The sequence below is a fragment of the Phyllobates terribilis genome, unplaced genomic scaffold, assembly GCF_046119375.1.
Source record: "Phyllobates terribilis strain yellow unplaced genomic scaffold, ASM4611937v1 Scaffold_1__5_contigs__length_1240528914, whole genome shotgun sequence".
Lineage (NCBI taxonomy): Eukaryota > Metazoa > Chordata > Amphibia > Anura > Dendrobatidae > Phyllobates > Phyllobates terribilis.
This window is the reverse complement of record NW_027362761.1, coordinates 492,367,743-492,394,623: the sequence shown is the minus strand read 5'-3', so window position 1 is coordinate 492,394,623 and position 26,881 is coordinate 492,367,743. Positions and strand designations below refer to the sequence as shown.

The following is a 26,881-nucleotide window of genomic DNA, read 5'->3' as shown; positions in this document are numbered from 1 at the left end:
GCACCCTCAATTCTTTCTCTGGTCCTCTTTAGGTAACAGGAACCAGGTGCACCCTCAAACTTTTCACTGGTCCTCTATAGGCAACAGGAACCAGGTTCACCCCCAAATGTTGCTGCTCTGGTCCTCTTTAAGCAAAAGGACCCAGGTTCACCCCCAAATTCTGCACCACATAGCTATTACCCAACTTCAAAGACAGACGGTATCACAATGCTCATTATAGAATCAATCTTTATTTGTATATAGCAGAAGGAAAAATACTCTTTTCTTGGTTTGCTCTTCATTAAATATCTTTGATTTTAATTACAGGTAGGATGGATGTCTGTCAGGTAAACTTATACACACAGGATAGGTTCATGTACATACAGTCAGGTGACATAGAGCATGCCCTTTCACAATTATACACACAGCATCGGCCCATGAAACATCTGTAAAAAGGTTGTGTTTGGTTGGAAATTGGACACACAAAGCGGCGGCATACAGGACAATGGGTTCACAATTGTAACATATATACAACAAGCAGGCAGGTCAGGTTGACCACAAGTAGGCAACTGATCTTTAAGACCTAAACATTAGGCCAACAGTAATTCTTGAACTTAAAGGGCTTGGTAACCCTACACCAATATTCTGATAATTGAACATTCCCGCTGCTAAATGGATCCTCACTTCTCGGAACAGAATGTTTTACAGAATGGATTCGTCCAATGATTGATATCTCTCACATTTACATACATTTTACACCTTCATTTGGGCACAGAATAATAATATATCCCCCCAGTCATTTATATCAGCCAACTCTGGCAGACAAGAAAGAAATGTAAGTTTTTGAATTCACACGTCATGCTGGAACATACATTGGCAAGCATGGCGCTTAGATGCAGAGCTGGAGTCGTAAATATCGGTATGAACCTTGCAGAAGTGAAAGGCGAAACCTACAAAACTGTGTTGAAGAGACTATCTACTAGGATTAGTAGTTCTATGGCTCAGAGTAACATTAATGTGAGATTACAAAAATATCTTTGCTTCCTTGTGACCGAAAAAAGGAACAGAAATGAACAATGCTTGTCAAGATAGACTGAACAAGGTACAAGACACAGGTGGTCATGCAGGGTACAAACGGCACGTACAAAGGCATTGGCAAATCTGGTCAATTTGCTGTAAATTGCTCAAAAATTTCCATATATTTTAAACTTTGAAAGAAAAGTAATTTTTTTTATTATAGGTGAAGATTGTGGCTGCCATGAGCTGCCACGAGGGGGACGACACTGAGTACAGGAAGGGAAGAAGGTGGACTTAGACCTCCATAGCTGAAAAATTGTATTAGTTATAAATAAATAAATATATATACATATATATATTTTTTTTACCATCACCCCACTTTTATAAACTTTGAAAGAAACTTAATTTTTTTATTATAGGTGATGCTGTTTTTTTTTCAATATTTTGGAAGGATCTGAGACTTGCTTTAAATCAAGTTGTCTGTGCCCCCTCCTTTATCTACATGGAAGACGATGCACATGGTAAGGTCCTCATTCATTCAATATGAGGTCTTAAAGGGGTTTTCTTCGATTAAAACAAATTTGTACAGAAACACAAAGAAAGTAGGAATTATACTATATGTACATAGATATATATGTCCATCTATTGGCGGGAACATATCCGTAGTTCATAAGTGATCTCCAGTGTATGAACTGGCGGCAGCTTGATCTTCTGTCCTTCTGAAGTTTTGTACACACAGCGGCACATCCACACTTGCTGTATAATAAGGAGTGATTTAGTCATGACTACTGTATATCGCAGGACCACAGCCACATAAATTCACAAGGACAGCACATCATATTGTGGTTGATGTTTATAAAGGATGCAATCCACAGATAGTAACCTACCAGAACTTTGCAATGGAGGATATGTGGATTATTTTTTTGTATTTTGGAAACAATTTGTAATTTTGAAAAACACCTTTAAATATTAAAGGGGTTTCACCACCTGTCTTACTCATCACAATCCACAAAAACATGGGACCTAATGGAAAGTGTCCACCTGGATATGGCTGCTGGCGCTATTGGTTGATTTGGCTTGTGGAATTGGGTTCAGGGGACCTCTGTTATCTCAGTACTCCCTACCTATCAAATCTATGGGCTGTCCTGTAGACTGGCCAGGATGGGAAAATCCCTGAAGACAGTTTCCTTATCTGTTATTATCTAACATATTTGGAAGCAGAAGCCATGTGAAAATAGAGCATGAAAACGGCTTAGAAATATGCTATGACGGGCAGCTTCTAAACTACTCTGCTTCTTAAATAGATATAGAGCTGCCACAAGGTGGAGCACACTTAGTACAGGAAGGTTAACTTAGAGCTCCATAGCTGAAAAATTGTATTAGTTATAAATGAATACATACACACTACCGTTCAAAAGTTTGGGGTCATTTAGAAATTTCATTATTTTTGAAAGAAAAGCACATTTTTTTTCAATGAAGCTAACATTAAATGAATCAGAAATACACTCTATACATTGTTATTGTGGTAAATGACTATTCTAGCTGCAAACGTCTTGTTTTTATTGCAATATCTACATAGGTGTATAGAGGCCCATTTCCAACAACCACCATTCCAGTGTTTTAATGCCACATTGTGTTTGCTAACAGTGTAAGAAGGCTAATGGATGTTTAGAAAACCCTAGTAAACCCTTGCACAAGTATGTTAGCCCAGCTGAAAACGGTTTGGCTGATTTGAGAAGCTATAAAATTGACCTTCCTTTGAGCTTGTTGAAAATCTGGAGCATTACATTTGTTTGTTCTATGAAACTCTCAAAATGGCCAGAAAAAGAGAACTTTCATGTGAAACTCGACAGTCTATTCTTGTTCTTAGAAATGAAGGCTATTCCATGCGAGTAGTTGCCAAGAAACTGAAGATTTCCTACAATGGTGTGTACTACTCCCTTCAGAGGAGAGCACAAACAGGCTCTAACCAGAGTAGAAAGAGAAATGGGTGGCCCCGCTGCACAACTGAGCAACAAGACAAGTACATTAGAGTCTCTAGTTTGAGAAATCAACGCCTCACAGCTCCTCAACTAGCAGCTTCATTAAATAGTACATGCAAAACACCAGTGTCAACGTCTACAGTGAAGAGGCGACTCCGGGATGCTGGCTTTCAGGGCAAAGTGGCAAAGAAAAAGCCATATCTGAGACTGGCTAATAAAAGGAAAAGATTAATATTAGCAAAAGAACACAGACATTGGACAGAGGAAGATTGTAAAAAAGTTTTATGGACAGACGAATCAAAGTTTGAGGTGTTTGGATCACACAGAAGAACATTTGTGAGACGCAGAACAACTGAAAAGATGCTGGAAGAGTGCCTGACGCCATCTGTCAAGCATGGTGGAGGTAATGTGATGGTCTGGGGTTACTTTGGTGCTGGTAAAGTGGGAGATTTGTACAAGGTAAATGGGATTTTGAATAAGGAAGACTATCACTCCATTTTGCATATCCATGCCATACCCTGTGGACAGCGCTTGATTGGAGCCAATTTCATCCTACAACAGGACAATGACCCAAAGCACACCTCCAAATTATACATGAACTATTTAGGGAAGAAGCAGGCAGCTGGTATTCTATCTGTAATGGAGTGGCCAGCACAGTCATCAGATCTCAACCCCATTGAGCTGTTGTGGAAGCAGCTTGACCGTATGGTATGCAAAAAGTGCCCCTCAAGCCAATCCAACTGGTGGGAGGGGCTTCAGGAAGCATGGGGGGAAATTTCTCAAGATTACCTCAGCAAATTAACAGCTAGAATGCCAAAAGGTCTGCTATGCTGTAATTGCTGCAAATGAGAGCATTCTTTGACGAAAGCAAAGTTTGAAGGAGAAAATTATTCTTTCTAATAATCATTATTTCTAACCTTGTCAATGTCTGGACTATATTTTCTAATCATTTTGCAACTTATTTGATAAATAAAAGTATGAGTTTTCATGGAAAACACAAAATTGTCTGGGTGACCCCAAACTTTTGAACGGTAGTGTATATAGTAGTAAAGTAGTGGTAGTAAAATATATATATATATATATATATATATATATATATATATATATTTTTTTTTTTTTACTACCACCCCCCTTTTATAAATTATTTGCTTTAATTCATGGTTTGAAATACAAAGTAACAATTTGCGATCAAACCGTTCGCTTATCATTTAAAGACATTGCACATAGGTCCCGGCAAATGGAAACTGTTGGCATATCTTTAGTTCACAAATAAAATACAACACATAATCAAAAGAGAGTTATAATAATATTGAACAAAACAGTTTAAAGGGATATTACATGCTGGTGACTTTATGGAGTACCAGTTCTAACATTACCGTTGTAGATCATAGATATTACTGCATAGATTTACTGAAATAGCCTTCAATAAACATGTGGAGACATTGGATAACAAATGGAAAATTAATCCAGCTATTGTTGGGACTCTTTGTTTGATGTCTTGCTCATGTCTCAGTTCTTGGAAAAGGGGTGGGTTGAAGCTCCTTGGCCTCGGTGCAGAATCCAGGACCCCCCCAACATTATTGTGTAATTATGATAAAATGTCAGCATTCCTCAGTATTACTCATCTGGGTCTTCACTCTCGCCAGGGTCCATACTATGCCACAGAATATCTTAAAAAGGTTCTCCAAAAATAGAAAAAAATAAAGAGCTAAAGGAAATGTCATTGTAAATAAATTCCTAAAATACATTTATTTAGCAAATCAAAATAATTTTGCCTATGGAGCTAATCTCTATAGAATTAAGATTATTTATTTATTAAAATTATCCCGACTACTATTAAAACAAGCATTTTATCATCTAGCTGTACTCATAAAATGGTAATCTAAACTTCAGTACAGAACAGCCATTCTGAAGGAATACCTGCCTCATCAGGTATAATAGATCTAATAATTTATGCAGTTTATATAGTGAATTTGGGTGATGGATGAGCTTATATGATACTTGTGATAAACATTTGGCATATCTATTTTAATTTCTATGCAAGATTTACTTTTCTAACTATTGAAAGTGATAATCTATGGCACATACAGTAGTTGCTTATCTGTGCACCAGAATTGTAATATGTGCCATTAGTTTTCTGTAGTAATGGATAAATATTAGATTTTATCTAACAATGTGTCTAATATTTTTCAGCCAATAATTTTGAGGGCCAGAAAGAAATTCAGGCAATAGGCATAGACATTTTTATTTGGATGACACACAATGTGCAGAACCATGTTTATGGCCTGATCTTTGGCATTATTCCTGCGGTCTTATAACTTGCTCAGTATAAGTGTCTGATTTCCAAGTGCATTTTAATGGGCTCGTTGTGAACTGGCCATTCGAAAATCAATAAGTTGCAAAAAAAAGGCATCATACAATAGAAATCCTATGTAAAAATCTAATTAAATGAAAATAATTTGGACAGCTCTATTTCTACACACACAGCACAGCAAGGACATCTACAGTACATTTTGTTAACATGATGTGTTTGGGCTTCTCAATGAAATTTTGAGTATTTTATTCCATTTTTTTATTTCAGGGAATACAGAAAAAATTGTATCCGCAATGGCTTTTATTTCCATTTACATCAACACCTGGTTTCTTGTGTCCGGCAGTCGAAGTCCTACCAGACCTCCGCATACAAGCACAGCTGAGGCCAGAAGTATAGGTATGGCTTTAGTGATTCCCACAAGTGAACCGAATATTAAGTTTCCAAGCACTGCCGCTGCCTTGCATAGTGCATTCAGAAAGCCGAAACCGGTGGACCTGCAATAAAATACATATTGTAAGACCAGACAGATTCAAGAACTGGAGGCATACATATCAGAGAGGAGGCCTTATTCTCCGTGTGGATCTCCTGTGTTTGCCATCTTGAGTTTTATTTTTTTTCTCAAGAAATTAACTAAAAGCCACAGACTAACAACATTTTTTATGGACACACTTAATTTTAAGTGATACATATCTACAGCCTATAACACTGATGTGAACACACTAGCAGCCTTCACTGTGAATCGTAAAATGATGATAATTATCATCATATAAATCTGTACAAGCTTTTCCAGCTTAAAAAAAAACATGCATGCATCAAATATTTGGGAAAAAGTGGCCAATTTTTCACATTATGTCCAGGAATTTTTGGATGGGTTTGAAAACCTTGTGCTCAGGCCAGTCATTACACTAACCCCTTTACAGGCTGGGGCGTAATAGTACGCACCAGGCTATCACCCCCTGTTCAGCGTGGGCTCTGGCGCTGAGCCCACAATGAACCGGGCACATGTCAGCTGACATGTGCCCGCAACAGCCGCAGGTGAAATCGCGATCCACCCGCGGCTGTTAACATGTTAAATGCCACAGTCAATCTCTGACAGTGGCATTTAACAGCGCTGCAGCGGAAGCGCATCACTTACCCCGCCCATCGGTGACCCCGTCACGTGATTGCGGGTCACTGATGGGTGGGCATAACAACCCTGGGTCTGCAGCAGACCCCAGTGGTTGTCATGTACTGATCGCTATGAGCGCTACCTTGTGGTCGGCGCTCATAGCACAGGAGCATTTCTGCTACATAGAGGTGATCTGCTCATCACCTCTATGTAGCAGAGGCGATCAGACAGTTGCTGATTCTAGTCTCCTATGGAGACTATTGAAGCAAGCAAAAAGTGTAAAAAAAAATGTTTTTAAAACTATAAAAAAAATATAAAAGTTTAAATCACCCCCCTTTCGCCCCATTCAAATTAAAATAATAATAATAAAAAAAAACACATACACATATTTGGTATCGACGTATTCAGAATCGCCCGATCTATCAATATAAAAAAATAATTAATCCAATTGGTAAACGGCGTAATGAGAAAAAAATTCTAAACGCCAGAATTACGTTTTTTGGTCGCCACAACATTGCAATAAAATGCAATAACGGGTGATCAAAACATCAGATCTACCCCAAAATTGTATCAAGAAAAATTTCAACTTGGCGCGCAAAAAATAAGCCCTCACCCGGCCCCAGATCCCGAAAAATGGAGACGCTACGGGTCTTGGAAAACGGCACCATTTTTTTTTTTTTTTTTTAGCAAACTTTGGAATTTTTTTTCACCACTTAAATAAAAAAGAACCGATACATGTTTGGTATCTACAAACTCGTAATGACCTGGAGAATGATAATGGCAGGTTAGTTTTAGCATTCAGTGAACGTGGTAAAAAAAAAAAAACATCTGTGGTATTGCACTTTTTTTGCAATTTCACTGCACTTGGAATTTTTTTCCCGTTTTCCCGTACACGATATGGTAAAACCAGTAATGTCGTTCAAAAGTACAACTCGTCCCACAAAAAATAAGCCCTCGCACGGCCATATTGACCAAAAATAAAAATGCTATGGCTCTGGGAACAAGGGGAGCAAAAAACGAAAATGCAAAAATGAAAAAATCCCAGGGTCTTTAACGGGTTAACCTACAAAGTCCTGTCCAATTTTGCCCCTTCCTACATTTTTTCTAATTCACAGATACCAAATATCTCCTTTGCCTATGCCATGATATACCATATTTTTTGGACCATAAGATGCACTTTTTCCCCCCAAATTTGGGAGGAAAATGGGGGATGCATCTTATGGTCCAAACGTAAGCTTACCGGATAGTTGCGGTGGGAGTGGAGCGGGATTGCAGGGCCCTCCGTTCCCTCCCTCCCTCAGGAGCCCAGTGGCAGCAGAAGAGGTGAGGTGCTGCAGGGCCGATTTTTTGGCTGTCGGCGGTGAGGAGGTGAGGCAGAGCGGCGAGCGCTGCTTTCCGGTGACCGCGAACATCTTCCTGAAGTCGTGATCTACAGGAAAATGGCCGCCCAAGCCGGCGCATGCGCAGACTAGGATCTTGGCGGCCATTTTCCTGTAGATCACAGCTTCAGGAAGATGGCCGCGGCCACCGGAAAGCAGAGCTCGCCATTCTGCCTCACCGCCGACAGCCAGACCCCGGCCCTGCAGCACCTCACCTCTTCTGCTGCCACCGCTGGGTTGCTAAGGGAGGGAACGGAGGGCCCTGCGATCCTGCTCCACCACCACCGCAACTCCCGGCTGATGAAACACCACCTTCTCGCACCCAGGGTCCGCAGCATTCTGCCAGCTTCCTGAAGGACCCTGCCGCCTGTGACCCCCGCTCCACCGCCCCCCATCAGACTATGAGACGGACCCCCATATTATAAAAAATATTTTTTTTACTAATTTCCACCCCATCTTATGGTCCGGTGCATCTTATAGTCCAAAAAATATGATATGTCCTATAAAAATGAAACTTTGATATATCCCAGTTCTTTTTAGATTCTTAAGAATTATTGCCCACTCACACCTGATATCATTCCATTAATTGAAAACACTAGACTCTAATTTCACCTTCAAATTGTCTGCTAATCCTAAAGGTTCACATACTTTTGCCACGACATGTGATACTGGATAATTTTCCTCAATAATACAATTACAGTCCAATTTTTTTTACTCATTTGTTTGATTTGCTTCTTTTTATCTACTATTATGCTGTGTGCCCACTATGCTTTTTTTAAGCATTTCCGCAGCGGCAATTCCGCCGCAGAAACGCTTAAAAAATGCTTGGTAGAAGGTCTGCAATGTTCCCCAATGATAATCCGCATGTGCTATGCACATGCTGTGGAAATTTCCACTACGGATTATCATTGCGGAAAAATACGCAGCACTACCAATTATTTTGCGTAAGCGTGGCGTTTTTGCCGCCATTGATTTGCATTGAATCGCTTAATATCCCCATGACTACATGTGCACATGCGGATATTAAGCGATTCAATGTGCAGATGGTACCCGAGTCTGGAGAAGAGGAGACTCTCATCCAGACCTGGGTACCATAGTACCAGTAAAAAAAAAGAATTAAAAAAAAACAAAAAAACTTATACCCACCTTCTGATGGCCCCTGGTCTCCTTAGTGATGCGTCCTGGCTCCCCGGCGGCTCACGATGGTCTAAAAGGACCTTCCATGACGTCATTTAGTCATGTGATGGGTCACGTGACAGCTGACGTCGGCGGTCATGTGACCTGTCACATGACTAAATGACGTCATGGAAGGTCCTTTTACACCACCACGAGACACCGAGGAGACCGGACACATCGGAGAAGGACACCGGGAGCCATCGGAAGGCGAGTATAATTTTTTTTTTTCTTTTTTACCATTTTTATTCTTTTTTTTAACTAACTTGGTCACACTATATAAAATCCATGCCGGTTGCATGGATTTATAGAGTGTGACCAAGTAGTCAAGAACGTTTCCAAGTGATGCTAAAATCGCTTGGAAAGCGCTTGACAACCCGCATGCGAAATCACATGTGCAAAATGCGTGACAAACGCTTGTCCCTGGCTGAAAAAACGCATGTACAATCTGCATGTACAATCTGCATGTACAATCCGCATGCGTTTTTTTCTGCCAGGTAGATGCAGAAACGCTCAGGAAAAATCCGGAGCATTTCTGCATCGTGGGCACATAGCCTTAGGACTGAAAGTCTGATGTAGTTTTAGGTCAAATTTGTACAGAAGTCTAAAAATTTGTGAAGGGTTCACAAATTTTCAAGCACCACTGTATGCTGTAGTTACAAATGATATGTACAGTACCTGTGCAGATATTATGTGTTCTGTAGCCCATAACCCAACACTTCAGTCCTCATACATTCCCTCAGCCATCTTGCTCTTGATCATACAGTCTTTTTATTTCTTTTATTTTTATCTCTCATCTTGAACTTGCATGTCTTGCCCTAAATGCAAGTCTGAAAAATCTGTCATCCAGAAGTTGTCTGGATCTAATTACTTTGATAGATTGTCATGTGTATTTTTGGATAGCCTGTTTGCATACTGTTTATAAAGGAGATATGTAAATGAAGTCAATGATGTTAGCCAATAATTAAATGATCCATCAGGATTGTAAAAATCAATCACTCATAACAGAGCGCCAGCTGCATTTTTCTAAATTGAATAAAAGAGAAAATTAAAGCACAACCTCCAGGGCTGTCAGTCTCGTTCCTCAATGTTCCCAAAAGTAATTTAACCAACAGGAGCGACCCATCAACAAAATTTAGGACTTTTGCTTTGATGTCTATTAATGAGATTATATTTGAGATTGGAAGTTTTTCTTGCCAGTAACCTTACCTCTTGTCTGTCGGGTACAGCTCCACAGTCACCACATCCAAAGAGTTCCAGGCAGAAATAGTAAGACCATTGTAGACACACAACATTCCCACCATCATGGACTCACTGGTACCGAACCAGAGTAAGAAACAGCTAATGCCGGACAGAACCATGGATCCTCCTGAAAGGAAATACAGCAGGGAAAATATATTAGACATATAGAGCCCTATTCATTAAGACTGGCATTACACACGCCTGTCTCAATGAAGGTTCATGCAGGAGTAAGATGCACCCAATTCATTAAGAGGAGCATGCAACTCAATGAATATGGCTCATCTTTTCAGTGGTGTGTGCCTCCATGCACCTCACCGGAAATGTTACTCCAGTCACAGACTGGAGTACACTTCTGTCATAAAATACCCCACCAAAGTGACTCTTGAAGAATTGTTTGGGCTGATTTCGCCATGCCCTGTCCCGCCCATGCTCCATCCACTTTGGTGGATCTTGTCAGGATTGACAAAGGTGAAAAAGTTTTGCCACTTTTCAAAAATTTTCCACAAGGAATCTGTCAAAGACACTTTCATAAATCAGGGTGATAGAGTCAGTATTGCATTTGCACCTTTCTTTGTCTAGTTTTGGTGTTTTTCTCCTGTTCGTTATTTGCTCCTATTTCTTACTTTAATTTGGGTCATACATTTTTTTTGTAAATGTATTCCAGTACCCCCTTCTCCCAGGAGTGATTTTATGTATGCCAGAAAATTTTTGTGCAATGTTTGCATTATTTTGTTAAGTGTATGACTTTAGAAAATTCTCTGTTGCTCAAGGTGATCTCATTGAGGTCACAGCAGATCATCGTCCCGGCTCACAGTGAAGTGAGCCTAGGAACGCACCTTCAGTGACCGGCGGCAACCTCTATGATGTCACCACTCGTCACTGAAGATGCAGCTCATTGTCTCATGGTTTGCAGCCTGGACAGTAGCCTTATGCCACTATTCAGGTTGTAAACGAAATATCGAAGAGATGGATTACAGCGTAGGACAGTATGTCGGACAGGTGAGTATTATAGTTGTTTTTTACTTTAGCTTTTTTTTTTACAGGGGACAAGGACTTCAATGGTTTAGGTGTAAAGTGGGTATTTTTGTTGCTTATTATTTTCTGTTTTTGACAGAGGACATTGGCTTAAGAAGAATAGGCATAAGGGGAATATAAATGTGTTTTTTATTTTTAAATAAATGTGTGGACTTTTATTTCAAGTAAAGAATTTTATTCAGGCTCTGTGTTTATTTACAAACTTTTACTATGGGGTTAGTAATGGGGGCGTCTTATGCCAATACAAAGCTGACATGAACCCCAACCCTATTACCCCACTTGCCACCACACCAAGCAAGGCAAGTGGGAAGAGCCGAGGCTAAGCTCCAGGTTTGGTGCATCTTATGGATGCGCCATTACTGGGGTCGCTGAGGGCTGATGTTATTAGCCATGGAGAGGGCCAGGATCCATGGCCCCTTCCCTGGCAATTAATACCAGCCCACAGCTGTCTGTTTAGCCTTTGCTGGTTAGATTTTATAGGGGAAACCTATGTAAAAAAATTTCTGGGGTCCCCCTGTAATCTTGCCAATAAATGCTAATCAAACAGCCATGAGCTGTTATTAATAACCAGGGAACATGTTGGCCTAATGGCCCCTTCCTTGGCTAGTAATATAAGCCACCAGGGGTCGGCTTTCCCTCTGCTGGATATGATAATGACGCGGGAGCCCACGCCATTTTTTTTTTCTTTCATTCTTCATTGTACACTGGATGTATTCAGCGTGGGCTGAATACAACTCCCAGCATTGTCTCCTGCTCACGCTGATCTCAGCAGGAGCAGGGGACAATGATGAGAGCTGCCTTCAGCAGCCGGCACCTGGGATCAGCACGAACTGTAATGATTTTCCCAGGCACCGGTACGTGTCACACGAATGGCACACAGATGTGTCAAATGGACATACGGACACATCGATGTCACATGTATGCCACAAGGTTGTCACAATGACACCCACCACAGATCTCACCAGTACTGGTTTTTCCTGTACAGGAATCACCAGGACGTGTGAAGGAGGCCTTACTCAGCTCTGATAAAACTTTATTGATATAGTCATGTGAAGATTACATGCATTTTTAGTTCCTCTGTGGAAACGTTATAAAGACATATAGGTATTTTTTTATCTGTGGAATTTCCTCATCTTATACAAGTCTATGGGGAAAATCCTCAAATAAAATGTATATTTGCTGTATGAGGAATGGACATGTTGCATATTTCAAAATTGCTCAGCAGGTCCATTTCTGCAGTGTAAAAAAAAAGCAAAGTCGGCATGAGATTTATATAAATCCCATTCACTATTCTGGAGCTGTAATATGCTGAGATTTGTGGGCAATAAAAAATACACAGTGGAAAAAATGCACCAAATACTAATCATGTCGCGTCAACTTAAACTTTGCTTGGAATGGTAATCTAAGGCTATTTAACATGGAGATGCCTCCTTTTATAACTACAGCATATATTACTTTCAATGTATTAACTCTCTGTATAATCAATTCAACTTTCAATCCTTTGATCAACAAAATGACTATGAAGGGTATATTTATTGCAGGTTGCCTTCAAGAAGTTGTTCACTACTTCAATATGGAAGGCTTATCCTCAGGATAGGCAACCCATATCTTTATCACTATGTTTGCAGCGCTGCCTGGAGTCAGCTTTAAATCGCTCCATACATTGTGTAATGGCTGTTCAGCTTCAATTCAATTCAATCCTCAGGGCTCATACAACATCCATGGATTTTGGTCCAATCACGGACCAAAAACCACGGATTGGCTGCGGGTCTCCCAACCCAGGCATGACAGTTCATAGAAATCTATGAAGCTGTCATGCTTGGGTTGGGAGATCTGCGGCCATTCTGTGTATTGTTGTACATGATCGACCAAGATCCATGGATGTCTGCATGAGCCCTAAGGATTGTCCAAAAGTGTCTAATTAGTGGACAACCGCTAATTAGTTAATTTGACACCAGACTAATCTTAGTGTAACATACCCAGCATTGTTAATCTCCCAATTTTGTCCATCAAAAGAGCAGAAACAATGTTGCCAGGAAGGACGGCAAGCGTTCCCAGGAAATTCACAAAGTAGATCCAGTAGGCACTGTAGTCGTCATCAAAAGTAATCTGACATCCCACCTTCGGATCGTGAAATGTGCAGTTTATCAATTCACTATCAGTGAACTTGTATTTTTCAAGGTCTGTAAAAACAGATGCATATCAGAATAAGGAGAAGATTTTCTTCTAATTATAACATTCAGACTTTCCAGTTTATATGTCTTAAAACTAATCTGTTAGCTGGATTTCACCCCCAAAACTATATATATGCTCATGTAGTTGTTTCAAAGACAAGTCCAGCAATACCTTTACATGGCCAGTCCATACCTACTTTACGGAAAAATGAGAGTTTCAATTGATATGCAAATGATGCTGAAGAGCTATAGTAGATCTGAAGCCTCTGTCACTCCAGCTCTATTCCTCACCCAGCAAAGCCTCCTACTACTTGACTTAAAGACCTCTATGTTGTGTAACTTCAGGCAAAAGAGATGTCAGTCAAGCAAAGGGAGGCCGCGCTGGCTGGGGAATAGAGCTGGAGTGACAGAGGCTTCAGATCTACCAGAGTCCTTCAGCTTCATTTGCATATCAATTCAAGTGCTAATTTCTCAGTAATGGAGGAACGGACTGACCATGTAAAGGTATTGCTGGACTTGTCTTTGAAAGAACTACATGCGCATGTAAATAGTTTGGGAAGTGAAATCCTGCTGACAGATTCCCTTTACACACACTATAAAATGTTGTTATACAGTATATTACATCTTGGTTAATTACATTTCCATTCTACAATTGTTGTAATTCTGTTGTACACCAGATGTCACTGTTCTCATATGGACCATAAGTGGAATATTACTGCAGTAATAAAGGAATATGGTGGGAATATTTTATATATATATAAAGCAGTCATCAAAGCAAAAGGTGGCTACTTTGAAGAACCTAGAATATAAGACGTATTTTCAGTTGTTTCACACTTTTTTGTTAAGAATATAATTCCACATGTGTTAATTCATAGTTTTGATGCCTTCAGTGCGAATGTACAATTTTCATAGTCAAGAAAATACAGAAAAATCTTTAAATGAGAAAGTGTGTCCAAACTTTTGGTCTGTACTGTATATATATATATAAAAACGTATATGAATATATACGTATATAAATATAATACAGTACTGTTCAAAAGCTTTTGCCAATACTTTTGAAAATATTCTTAATTAGCATTTTTCCACATCTGTCTAAAACTAATTGTTTTTATATTTATTTTTTCATATAAAAATAACTATTGATATGCCCCCTACTAAGGATCGTCTTTGACATAAATAAGGTGAACAGCAGAGTGACTGTATTGCGTTTTTTCTTGCAATTTTGCATGTAGCAATGAGACAGCACAGTGGCTCAATGGTTAGCACTGCAGCCTTGCAGCTTTGGAGTTCTGGGTTCAAATCCCACCAAAAACAACATCTGCAAGGAGTTCGTATGTTCTCTCCATGTTTGTGTGGGTTTCCTCCCACATTCCAAAGACATACTGATAGGGGATTTAGATTGTGATCTCCAATGGGGTGTGAGGATTTACTCGCTTTTATGCTGTTGGAAGTATTCGCACAACCATGAAATTTCTCAGTGCAAATTTGAAAGTTTATTAGAGTTCATAAACTTTCCAAATGAAAACAAAACAGCCTTTTTCCGGCACAAATAGTAAACAGAAAATAAACAGTCCATGTAGCAGTTATGGCTTCACATAGCTGGCTCGCCTGTTCAAAAGTATATACAGACTTAATCAGTCACTGGCAGGGGCTGACCCGTATACAGCAGGTCTTTTAACTTCACACACAGAGACAAGTCCCAGAGGTGTTTACACCTCACCTCCCAGACAATTCTGAGGCTGTTCAGCGGCCCTTTTAACCCAGCTGCACTTCTTGGATTGGCTTTTGGGAATGACCAGTCCCGCCCAGCTCTACCAGTCATTCCTAAATTCTGGATCCAAAAACTCGGATTCATTAACAAATCTCTCAGCACCTGTTGTGCTGGAGCCTTTTTCTCCGGGTTTCATATCACAAAGGCTAGGCACCTCAATGACACATACACTCATCTTTGATTCTCCTTGTAACGTCTCATATCAATCTCTGTTTCAAGTCTGACTGCTAAAGAAGCACATGCCCCTTAAAATAGTTACAGTTGTCTTTGCAGGGGTTAGGAAGGGCATTACTCACAGGGCTGAGCTCTCATTGTTTGAGCTAATCTATTTACATAGTTGGTATAGTAGGGGGCTCTTTAAATTAACATAATTGTTTCAGAATCAAAGATGAGACAACAATCAGAGTTATACAAATACTAGTCTGTTCTTCTTGACCAGCCACATAAATACACATACATTTACAAGTGAACACAAAGATAATATTGTATTTCTCTTGGATTAACAAATCTAAACGTCTGGCTTATTAAGATTATAGGCTGTATCGTCACACAAGGGGTAAAGTTTCTCCTTGCAGACAGTGACATGGCAAGCCTGACATGCCTACATGGCAGCATGGGTCAGCTGACAGGTTCCCTTTAATTTCCGCTAGGTATTTTAGTTTCCTGCCACATTTCATAAACATACATATGGGTTGTCTGACTCTAGTGTGTGAGTATGCCTATAAGGGATTTGAAAAGCATGGTTTTCAAGCATGTTGGTGCCACAGTGGATATGAGTATTTAAAGCGAGTGTAGTGCTACAAATGATTTGGGACCAATTGATGTGTTTCTGAGTATGGTAACTAAGGATTTGAGAGACCTTGAGAGCCATTCAGGATGGGCCAGGCATAGTCTTACGCGTCGCGAGATCCAGGCACTGATGTCTTTGGAAAATGATCATTCTATCACCATTAAACCGTCAGACAAAGGCGGTAACGTGGTGATCATGGATACCAGTGATTATCACTCGATGTGTAGTGTAATATTGAATGTCATCGAATGCTACCACATGTTAAACACGGATCCCACTAAGGGATTTTCCCAACAGCTGGAGGAACTGGCTAATGGGGCTCTAAATGACGGTGTTCTGAATAAACAAGAGAGGGATTTCATTTGCCCGGCCCATCCAGTAATGGCTACCTTTTATAGCTTGCCAAAGGTGCATAAGGGCTTGAATCCACTCAAAGGACGCCCAATCGTATCTGGGGTGAATAACCTAACCCAAAATCTGGGAATATACCTTGAGAAGGTACTCAAACCTTTTGTCCTAAGCCTTAATTCATTTATTGGCGACACCAATGACCTGCTCCGTAAATTGGAAAGTTTAACGGTGGACAATGACGTGTCATTAGCTAGTATTGATGTCGAGTCATTGTACTCCTCAACACCTCACGACAGGGGTTTGGAAGCGATACGGTTCTTCCTCAGTGGGAGGGGCAAGCAATTTGAGAGACATAATCACTTTGTGATGGAGGCCCTACAGTTCTGCTTGACAAAAAATGTGTTCCTTTTCGGTGGGAAGTATTTCCACCAGATCAGGGGCACTGCGATGGGGAGTCCCTGTGCCCCATCGTATGCTAATCTTTACCTGGGCTGGTGGGAAGAAACTGTCGTGTTTGGTGATATTCCTATGGTGGGTGGCGACAACATCCTGTTGTGGGTTCGATACATTGACGACGTCCTAGTATTGTGGAAGGGGGACAAAAAATCCTTCGGGAATCTCGTCGACAGACTGAACCACAACGATCTCAATCTACATTTTACTTTTGAGTTTGGTCCTCATGAGCTGCCCTTCCTCGATATCCTCATCCGGATAGGTATGGATGGTGAGATAGTGACAAGTACCTATAGGAAAACAACTGCTTCAAATTCCCTTCTCAGGTGGGAAAGCAACCATCCTGTCCCCCTTAAGAAGGGAATACCAAAGGGGCAGTTCATGAGGATCCGAAGAAATTGCTCGGATGACGTCACTTTTAGAACTCAGGCCAGTGACCTCTGTCGGCGTTTTCACGAGAGGGGTTACCCTAGGAAGGTGGTGGCCGAGGCTTATGGTGAGATTCTGGCTAGTGACCGCACCTCCCTACTACACCCACCCCCTAAACCGAGCAAAGATAGTGCTCCATGTAGACTTATTACTACCTTCTCCAATCAGGCACATACAGTTCGTGAGATACTACACAAACATTGGCCGATCCTCCAAATGGATGAAGACATTGGTGATGTGGTCGATTTAAGACCCATGATTACCTATAAAAGGGGCAGATCCCTTAGGGACAGACTGGTCCACAGCCACTACACGGGTCATCTGGGAAACAATTGGTTAAGAAGTTCTATCAATGGTAGTTTCAGATGTAGTGGATGTGTATCATGTAAAGTTATGATACAAGGAAAGGACTTTAGAAGCAATGTCACCGGAGAAACCTTTGTCGTCAAACATTTTATCAATTGCAGATCCAAGGGGATAATCTATATGGCCATTTGTGTGTGCGGGGTGGAATATGTGGGGAAAACTAAAAGAGAACTAAGAAGAAGAGTGGGGGAACATCAACGGGATATAGCCCTGAAAAGAGACACCCCCCTGGCGAGACATGTGAACAACGTGCATCCTAACGACACAAACGTGATACGATTCATGGGAATCGATAAAGTGATTGCCCCGCCAAGAGGGGGTGATTGGGACAAACTGATTCTCCAAAGGGAGACTAAGTGGATTTTTAGATTGCAGACAATGGCCCCTCGGGGCCTAAATGAACAGTTGTCCTACAGGTCCTTCTTATGAGTGCAGGGCGAAATAGGGCAAGGAGAGTAGGGACAGCCGCCGGGGAGTGGGGGCGCCACTTGCGCAGGTTTTAGGGTGCCAAACTCCACTGACAGGTAGGGACAGTCCTCATTAGTTTATCAATAGGGCTGTGTAGTCCCCTCTGCTGTCTCTACTCCCCTCGGTGTATTCACCTGGTTGATTTTGATTTTTTGCTCAATATCTTTTCCTGTGTTACGCCCCATTATCCACTCTCCTTCTTCTCGTTTCTCATCTCCCCTTCCCCCTTCCCTTGCTCTAGAGGTGCGGTCCTCCCCAGTTTTCTCCCTATTTTTACAAATTACCTCTCCTTCCTTTTTGGGCTTTATGTGTGCGAGGTTGTCCTCTGTCTCATTACCACTGATCTGACTTGACCCGTGAAGTAGCTCCAGTCTTTTGACCACTGGGGTATGTCTAGCGTGGTCATTATAGACTGCGCGGCATATGGTATGTGACCGGAGGAGTGTCATACATTGTTCTTTTTTTCTGACACCCCTCCTGGTGGGGGTGAGTTTGGGTGGGTGGGGGTTCTTGTTACCACCCACCGCGGCGTGCTATATGTGGGCACACTGTGTTCATTCCCCCTACTCGTCGCTTCCTGGTCTGTGCACTGGCTCCCTGTGGGACGCGCGAGCCGGAAGTGACGTTTGCGTGTCACAGCCGGCGTCTGCGTTCCACATACCGGATGCCGTCTGGCCGGAACCGGAAGTGACGCGCCCGCTTGTCAGCACGGGCATATTCAAAAGGAGGACCTATCTGCCTGTTATCGGCACTGTCTAATGGATAAGCTGAGCGTTTGATGCCAGCTTCTATACCGCATGACACCCTCTTCTCCCCTGATAATTAGCTGAGGCAATGAAACGCGTTGGGAGCGGTGTGCTGTGAGTTGCTGGAGGCTGAATAAGGTTTTGGATGCCCCATCACATGGAGCTGTCTTAAAGCCAGAGAGCAAGAACCAACATTCTATCTGGTGAGGTCGTTCCATTAACATATTTATAGGTGTTTAAAGGCTCACCATCAATTGTGTAAATGTATTAAGGTTCTTGTGGGCTGAGACACGATACGTTTGAGACACTGTCTTGAGAGCTCCGTTACTATTTTCCCGCCATTTTCTGTGTGATGTTACAGGTAGACTATGTTGGTATCACATATGGTTATATTCCTGGACATAATGAGCTATTGATTGTTAGGGTCACTCACTATCACAGACAGGCTTATACTTGTTTTTAGGTCCTTTGGACTTGTGTATTACTTTTTTATTCAGTTGTAATAAATGTTAAGTTTTAACTATTTGTAGCACTACACTCGCTTTAAATACTCATTTTTCCTGTGTGGTTTTCTTGAACCCCTATTGCTGTACCTTGCACAGTGGATATGGCAAAATGTTCCATCCCCACTCAACCATTATGTTGAGTGCTCAGGAATTTACAAAGGAGTGGTGTGTCTGTGCCAGTCTGGGTGACTGCCACCTTACGCAAGCTTTATCCGAGTGCATTTTTAATACAAGTTAACCACCCTCCATGAATGGTATGCATGTGGGTGGGTGTTTTATTAGTATTTTGCCCCTGTGCTGCCTCCGCCTTTTATCATAGGGGCCTGCAGCATCCTGCAGTGCATTAGTATGGTGACCTGGTATTGGCAAGAAAAGCTGCTTTTTTATGATGTTTTTTTTAATTCCATGTCCTTTTTAGTGAATTTCCATTGGTAACCCTTTTTAGTAAAACTTAGCTGATAGCTATCTTTTTCTCAAATTCATGTATGCTCTTTTGTCAGAGCATGCTTTTTTGGCAATTGGGGAAAGTCACTGCAAGACCCCTCCGGCTGCTTGCTTATTTTCCATTGAGAACAAAGTAATGAGCATTGGCATGTTGAAATTTAAATTAAACTTTGCACGTCAATTTCACCATCTGAACTGACCTCTATGCCAAAGAGGTCATGTAATGTACCTCCCTATCGGTTCTGTAAAGCTAAATGCTTCAGTATGTAAGAAAAGACTTTTTTTTATCTTTTAGTTACCTTGTATGTAAATTTCTGGCTTTCAGTCAGGTGGGTGGTGCTGGATACAGGTTCAGTCTCACTCCTCTGAAAAGTAGTTTTATTGATGGGCTGAACAGCTACGACGTCACAGAGCTCTGCCATGACATCATTGCAGTTCAGGTCATCATTCAGACTTCGGTAGGCATGACTGCACTGACATTCAGCCCCACCCACATGACTGCAAGCCAGGAATTTCCTGTAGCACCAGGGTCTTGGAATCATCACTGTGAGGTTTGTATGATCTCCCCAGGCTTTCTATATGATAATATGGAATAAAAGGAAAGGAAGTTAGATTGTGAACAGCTTGGGACGGAGTAGTACTGTATTATTAGGAATACATATACTGACAATATTCTCACCTGTGTTTACAAAATGTGAATGTATGAAGGTGCAGTTTCTAAAGTAGGTGTTCAGCGACGTCACATCCTCAAAATAACATCTCTCAAACAGCGAATCTTGAAATACGACTGATTTAAATTTCATTGAAATGAATCTGTGAATACAACATTATACAGTATGTAGCTTAATAATAATAGAACAATGTAAAATAGATGCAAACAATAAATTAGGTAAGAAATTAAAAATCTAAATAATGATTATTGCATATTTCTAAGATGTAAGAGTATACTGTATGGGATCTGATATGCTTTTTTACAGCATATTATGCTATGTTCAGACAATGATGTTGGAAAGAGGAGCTGACTGAGAACTTAATGTAAGATAAGACACTTCCCAGTACCAACCTATTCAAGGTACATGTCCATTTATTTAAAGGGGTTGTACAGTTAAATCAAGTTATCACCTGTCCTTGCTAATTGGTGCATGGACCTGCACAAATCGACAGATCTGTGGATTTTTATCTTTGTTACAGAATGACACAGTAAGTTGGATGCCAGACCACTATTCCATTCACTCTCTATGGGGCTGCCGGAAAAAAGCCCATTATAGCTCTTGGCATCTTTATATGACATTTGTGTCAGTGCCTGCCTCTCTGATTCTGCTTCCATCAACGGACAGTGAAGCACCTTTGTAGTAGGCGACAAAGGGTGACAACGTGGTGATCAGGTGTCTTGGATTCCTGCTGTTAACCATGGACAGAGCTGCTGGAGTTAAAATCTTAGGGCGCAGTCAGAAGGCGGTATAACTTGGACAACGATTGCATCACAGTGCACGGAGCTGCATACAAAATACATGCTGCCACGCTCAGGTCAGGAGAGCTACCGCTGCAATGCGATGTCATCCGTGTTATACAGCCATCTGCCTGCACCCTTATATGCCTATTACCCATTGCTAGTTATTCAAACTTGACCTGAAGTTCAGCTAGACCTGGTCCACAGACGTCTTCTCTGCTTGAGTGTTTCTATTTTGATTATTCCGCTTTCTGACCTTGGTTTGTGTTTTGGCCACCAGCATCCTTTTTTATTCTGTCCCCCACTTGTCCTCTTGGTAATGACCCTTCTTGCTGTCAGCTTTATCCACTGGCAAGCAGCCTACTCCATGGCCCCAACCCAGTGGCCCCTGTAAAAGCCAGATCTTTGTAGGTAGTTAAAAGGGTAATGACCAGGGCTATCCATGCGATCTGATCTGCTAGATCAGGGTTCCCCAACTCCAGTCCTCAAGGCCCACCAACAGGTCATGTTTTCAGGATTTCCTTAGTATTACACAGGTGATAATTCCATCACCTGCACAGGCAATAATTCCATCACCTGTGCAATACTAAGGAAATCCTGAAAACATGACCTGTTGGTGGGCCTTGAGGACTGGAGTTGGGGAACCCTGTGCTAGATGGTGTGGACTGTCTGTAGAAGCCCTAGTAAGTGCTGCTCTATTCTAAGGGCTTTATGGATTCAATTCTTTTTGTAGTCGGTAGCATTCACACAGGCACAGGGTTTGATGTCATAAACGGAATAATGATTATTTCCACAGGCTGCACAGCACAAGCACCAAAACCAAAATCAAAAACTTAAATCCCTCGCCTTGTCCAGGCACTAACTAAACAGTATAGACCCTGGCTACTTCAGACACCATTGAGCTAGTCCCAGTTCGGACAAACAAAACAGCTATCGTCCATAGAAACCATTGATACTTGTGGTTTTGTGTACACGGCCTGTGCAGACTCTTCTCAGAGAGATTCTGGCTTGTCTAATCTTCAACACATATTCAGTCTGCTCAGCTTCCCAAGCAAACTGCATAAGGTGAACATCTAGCCCAGGGGCGGACACAGACTGTAGTGGGCCCCTGTGCAAGAAATTTTTGGGCCCCCCCCCCCCTGCGCTTCATAAGGCAACAAAGTTATGTAAACATAACCCCCCCATGTGCATCTCTCACCCCCCCATGTGCATCTCTCATTCTCTCATCCCCCCCATGTGCATCTCTCATCCCCCCCATGTGCATCTCTTATCCCCCTCCCCCATGTGCATCTCTTATCCCCCCCCCATGTGCATCTCTTATCTCCCCCCATGTGCATCTCTTATCCCCCCCCACATGTGCACCTCTCTCATCCCCCCCACCCCATGTGCATCTTTTATCATCTCCCCCCCCCACGTGCACCTCTCTCATCCCCCTCCCCCCACATGTGCACCTCTCTCATCCCCCCCACCCCATGTGCATCTTTTATCATCCCCCCCCCATGTGCATCTCTTATCACACACACACACACACACACACACACCTCCCATTCCCCCCACTCCTAGTAAATTGTAGTTTGAAAAAAATAAAACTTGTTATACTTACCCCCATGCGATCCCTGCAGAATCCTGGCGCTCGTCCAAATCGCTGACACCGGGTTCTCCTGACTGCCGTCACATGACCGGAAATCAGGGGAATCATGAAGGCGCTGCCGCAGGAGCGCAGCGCAGCGCTGAGATGTCCCGGACCCGGCGCTTAGCATGGGACCGGGGGCCCCATGAGGAGAGAGACTCACAAGAGGGGGCCCCCAACGGGGCTCCAAGGGGGCCCCTACCGGCTGGGCCCCACACTGGAGTCAGGGCAGACATGCCCTGATGGCGGCCCTGCTGGAGGCTGGAGGGGCCCCCTCTCCCTCGGGGCCCCCGTTCAATGAACCGGCTGCACGGGCGGTAGTTCCGCCCCTGATCTAGCCTGATTATATGCAGAGCTAGCCAGGAGCACCTAATCCTGCAGAGCTATCCAGGATCACTTAATCCTACCTGACTTTGCAACAGGGCTCTCTCTATATAAATAAGATGAGTGCTAACTGATTTTTTATCGGATAGCACATTGACCCATGTTATTCAATGAGGCAGGGCAGATAGCTGTTTTTTTTTCACTGACAAAATCTGTCTGAAAAAAATTTCAGCATGATGCGATTTGACTCTGAAATCAGATGAGACTCACCCATTCAAGTCTATGAGTGCAAGAAAAAATATTGGATGCCATAAGGAGCCAAAGTATAGCATCCGATTTTTACACATACATTGCAATTCTGTAACAAAGGAAACTGTAAATGGTCCTGTAAATGATTAATAGTTGCTACTGTAAAAAAAAAAAAAAACGGCTAGCACACGGTGAGAAAAAAGTCTTATCACTTTTCTGGATGAGAATGGGACAGATTTTTTATAGTGTCGTGTGACCTCCGTTCTGCCTAGTGGTCGGACTCCACAGAACAACGTATTACCTATGCTCCAGATGGCAACTGCCACAGAGTTTGTGTGTAAAGAAATAGAAGTCCCTCAGCATTCCCCTGAAGATTAAGATAACTTAATGTTAAAACTGTAAATATAAGTGTTATATCTTTTCACAATATGCATCTGCTGTGGTTTAATTGTAATAAATACTTTTAATAGTATCTTCCCAGGGTTTGCTATGGAATCAGAGAGAAAAGTAATAGTCCAGCTACCAGGCCAGAGTCAGTCTCTGCAGCTGGGAGGAGTCTTGGGATTGAAAGATGTTTTGTAGTTTGTCAGAGTTCACTTATGGGGTAGTGAGTGAGAAGCAAGAAGCTTAGAAGACAAGTACGCACAAGGATGAGTTCAGAAAGGACACACATAGGAGGCCTCAGGACTTAGTTCACTCCTGAGGATGGTACATCCCTCTCCTTGCCGGTCCGAGAAATACAATGGTGTGTTCTTCTCCATCGGAACTTTCAAGGTCACTATCCACCTCCGGAGCTTCAGTCTGCGATTGTCCCTTAGTCGATCTCGGACGATACCTGTCTACTTCTGGGAAGTCTTGTTGTGGTGGGAGATAATCACAGGGTAGTACTAAATTCCGATGGACTATTCTGGTTTTCTTGTCTCCCGTTTCCAATCGGATTTCATACACTGGGCTGTCATCAGCTTTCCTCCTTATGACCACATACACCTTGTCTTCCTAGTACAAACAAAGTTTTCCTCGACCGCCTTTATCACGTACGTTATTGACTAGCACCCGGCTTCCCGATGCCGATTCTGCTCCATAACATTTTCGATCATAGTACTCCTTACTCTTGTTCTGTCCTTGCGTAACCACTTTGGACGCTATGTTGTATGCCTCTGCCATCCGTTCCTTCCATTTCCGAACATACGCCAGATACGTTCTGTAAGTCTCTGACACCAGAGTATCGAACATGATGTCGATTGGCAGTCTTGGTGATCGTCCATACAATAGGAAAAAGGGTGAGCAACCCGTTGCATCGCTCTTTGTACAGTTATAGGCATGTACCACTTTTGACAGAGAACTCTTCCAGTCTTTCTTCTCATCAGCTGTTAAAGTGCGTAACATCGACAATAAGGTCCGGTTAAAACGTTCCACTTGTCCATTACCCTCTGGGTGATAGGGCGTTGTGTGGGATCTCTGAATTCTACAGTACATTCCTAGCTTGGCAAAGAGCTGGTTCTCAAATTATCTTCCTTGGTCATGGTGTAACCTCGTAGGAAACCCAAACCTCAAAGAAAAATCATTGAAGATCTTCTCTGCCGCTGTTCGACCCGATTTATTGGCGGTGGCTTATGCTTGACCAAATCGAGTGAAATGGTCCATCACCACCAAGATGTATTCGTAAGCACTCTTGTACGTCTCGAGATGTAGAAAGTCTATGGAGACCATCTCAAACGAATACGTAGTTTGGATGTTGCCCATAGGTGCCCGGGTTGATGTGTTGGGACGTTTATCTTTCAGACACCCACACTCCCTGGTCATGTACCTTTCAATATCTCTCTGCATGTACGGCCACAAGAAACGTTCACGGATCAAGTTTGTTGTCCTTTCCACTCCCAGGTGTCCCATGTTTTCATGGGGTTCTTTGAAGACCAACCTACAGAATACTCTGGGTAGTACCAACTGCCGGTTTTGTCCTCCTTTACGATACAGGATACAGTCTTCATTGAGGTAGAGCTTCATCCATTCTTTAATTAAAACAGATACTGCTGGTGACTCATTATCTCTCTCCTGTTTACTTGGAAACCGATTTTGGTCCACATAAAGTAGTATTCTACCAATTATCTGATCTTCCCTTTGTGCTCTACGGATTTTCCCTTTTGGTAGTTGTTGAATAGACAGGGGGTGATCTTGTTCTCTCGCTTTTATGGTGGTTTCCACCGTCAACAGACACCACAATGGTGTGTCTTCCTCCTGATAAGTTTGTACTGTTGGGTAGTGCTCTTAATTGCTTCCAGACTGACTTCCTCCAAGCATTCTTGCATGAACTCCTCAGGCTCTAGTGGCATTCTCGACAATCTGTCAGCATCCACATTGCATTTTCCTGGCCTGCACTTGATGCTGAAATTGAAGTCAGCTAGTTCAGCGACTCATCTCTAACCCGTTGCATTCAGTTTTGCTGTAGTCAGGACATAGGTCAAAGGGTTGTTGTCAGTGTATACCTCAAACTCTTTGCTGTAGTAGAGATAATCTCTAAATCGTTCACAGATAGCCATTTCAGTGCCAGGAACTCCAATTTTCCAGAATGTAGATGGTAATTCTTCTCGGCATCTGTCAATGTTCTAGAACCGTAATCGATGACTCTCAATTTTCCATCTTGATGCTGATACAGGGCAGCTCCCAGTCCAACTTGAGAAGCGTCACAATGAAGAACAAATAGTAAATTGAAATCAGGCTATCCCAAGATGGGTGGTTTTACCAGGTAGTCTACTAGTTCTTCCAGTACCATCTGGCAGTCTGCTGTCCAGAGAATGGGCTGTTGGGACGAAACGGCGTTGTTTCTTTTAAGCCCGGTCCTACCCGCATTCTTCTTTTTCTCCGTGGGTGTTGTCATCTCTGTCGTTTCCCCCAAGAGAAGGAATAGTGGGGCGGCAATCCTGGAAAAGTTCCGAATGCAAGTACGATAGTTGGAGAGGAATCCTAATATCTGCCTCAACTACCCGGCGGTAGAGGGCCGCTTCTCTTTTAAGGCCAGTACCGGAGCGATTTCTGCTGGGTCCATGGTATATCCTTCTCCGGACACAATTTTCCCTAGGAATCAGACTTGCCTCTTTGGGGTCAACTTAACTCAGTGTTGTTGATAAAGTTGTAATACGGTCCTCACATGTTCAACATGCTCCCGGAAGGTTTTGCTGTGTACCACATTGTCATCCAAGTACGGCTGGCAGATATCGTCCCTCAATCCTTCTAAACATGTTTCCATGCTCCTCCGGAATTCTGCTGGAGCTGAACTGAGCCCAAACGGTATGCAGATCCACTCATATAATCGCCACGGTGTGATGAATGCAGTCAAGGGTCTACTGGACTCTTAGACAAATCCTTGGTGGTATGCCTTACCCTGATCGAGTTCAAGAAACCTCGGCACTCAAAATGTGCTTTATATGTGAAAATTTATTTTAGCATGATAAACACACAGCAATATAACAACAAAACGTTTCGGTCATAATGACCTTCTTCAGT

At 42.3% G+C, this 26,881-nt stretch overlaps 1 protein-coding gene across 1 annotated transcript in view; it reads right to left on the bottom strand.

The window, feature by feature from the left end:
• Positions 1 to 210: 210 nt before the first annotated feature.
• The window catches only part of SV2C (synaptic vesicle glycoprotein 2C), a 436,269-nt gene continuing 409,598 nt past the window's right edge, over positions 211 to 26,881 (bottom strand). The window contains exons 10-13 of the mRNA XM_073680145.1: positions 20,407 to 20,540; positions 13,209 to 13,412; positions 10,162 to 10,321; positions 211 to 5,786 (exon numbers count right to left, since the gene is read on the bottom strand). Coding sequence (XP_073536246.1) covers positions 5,603 to 5,786; positions 10,162 to 10,321; positions 13,209 to 13,412; positions 20,407 to 20,540 — 682 coding nt within the window. The 3' untranslated portion in view covers positions 211 to 5,602. The remainder of the gene's footprint in view (positions 5,787 to 10,161; positions 10,322 to 13,208; positions 13,413 to 20,406; positions 20,541 to 26,881) is intronic.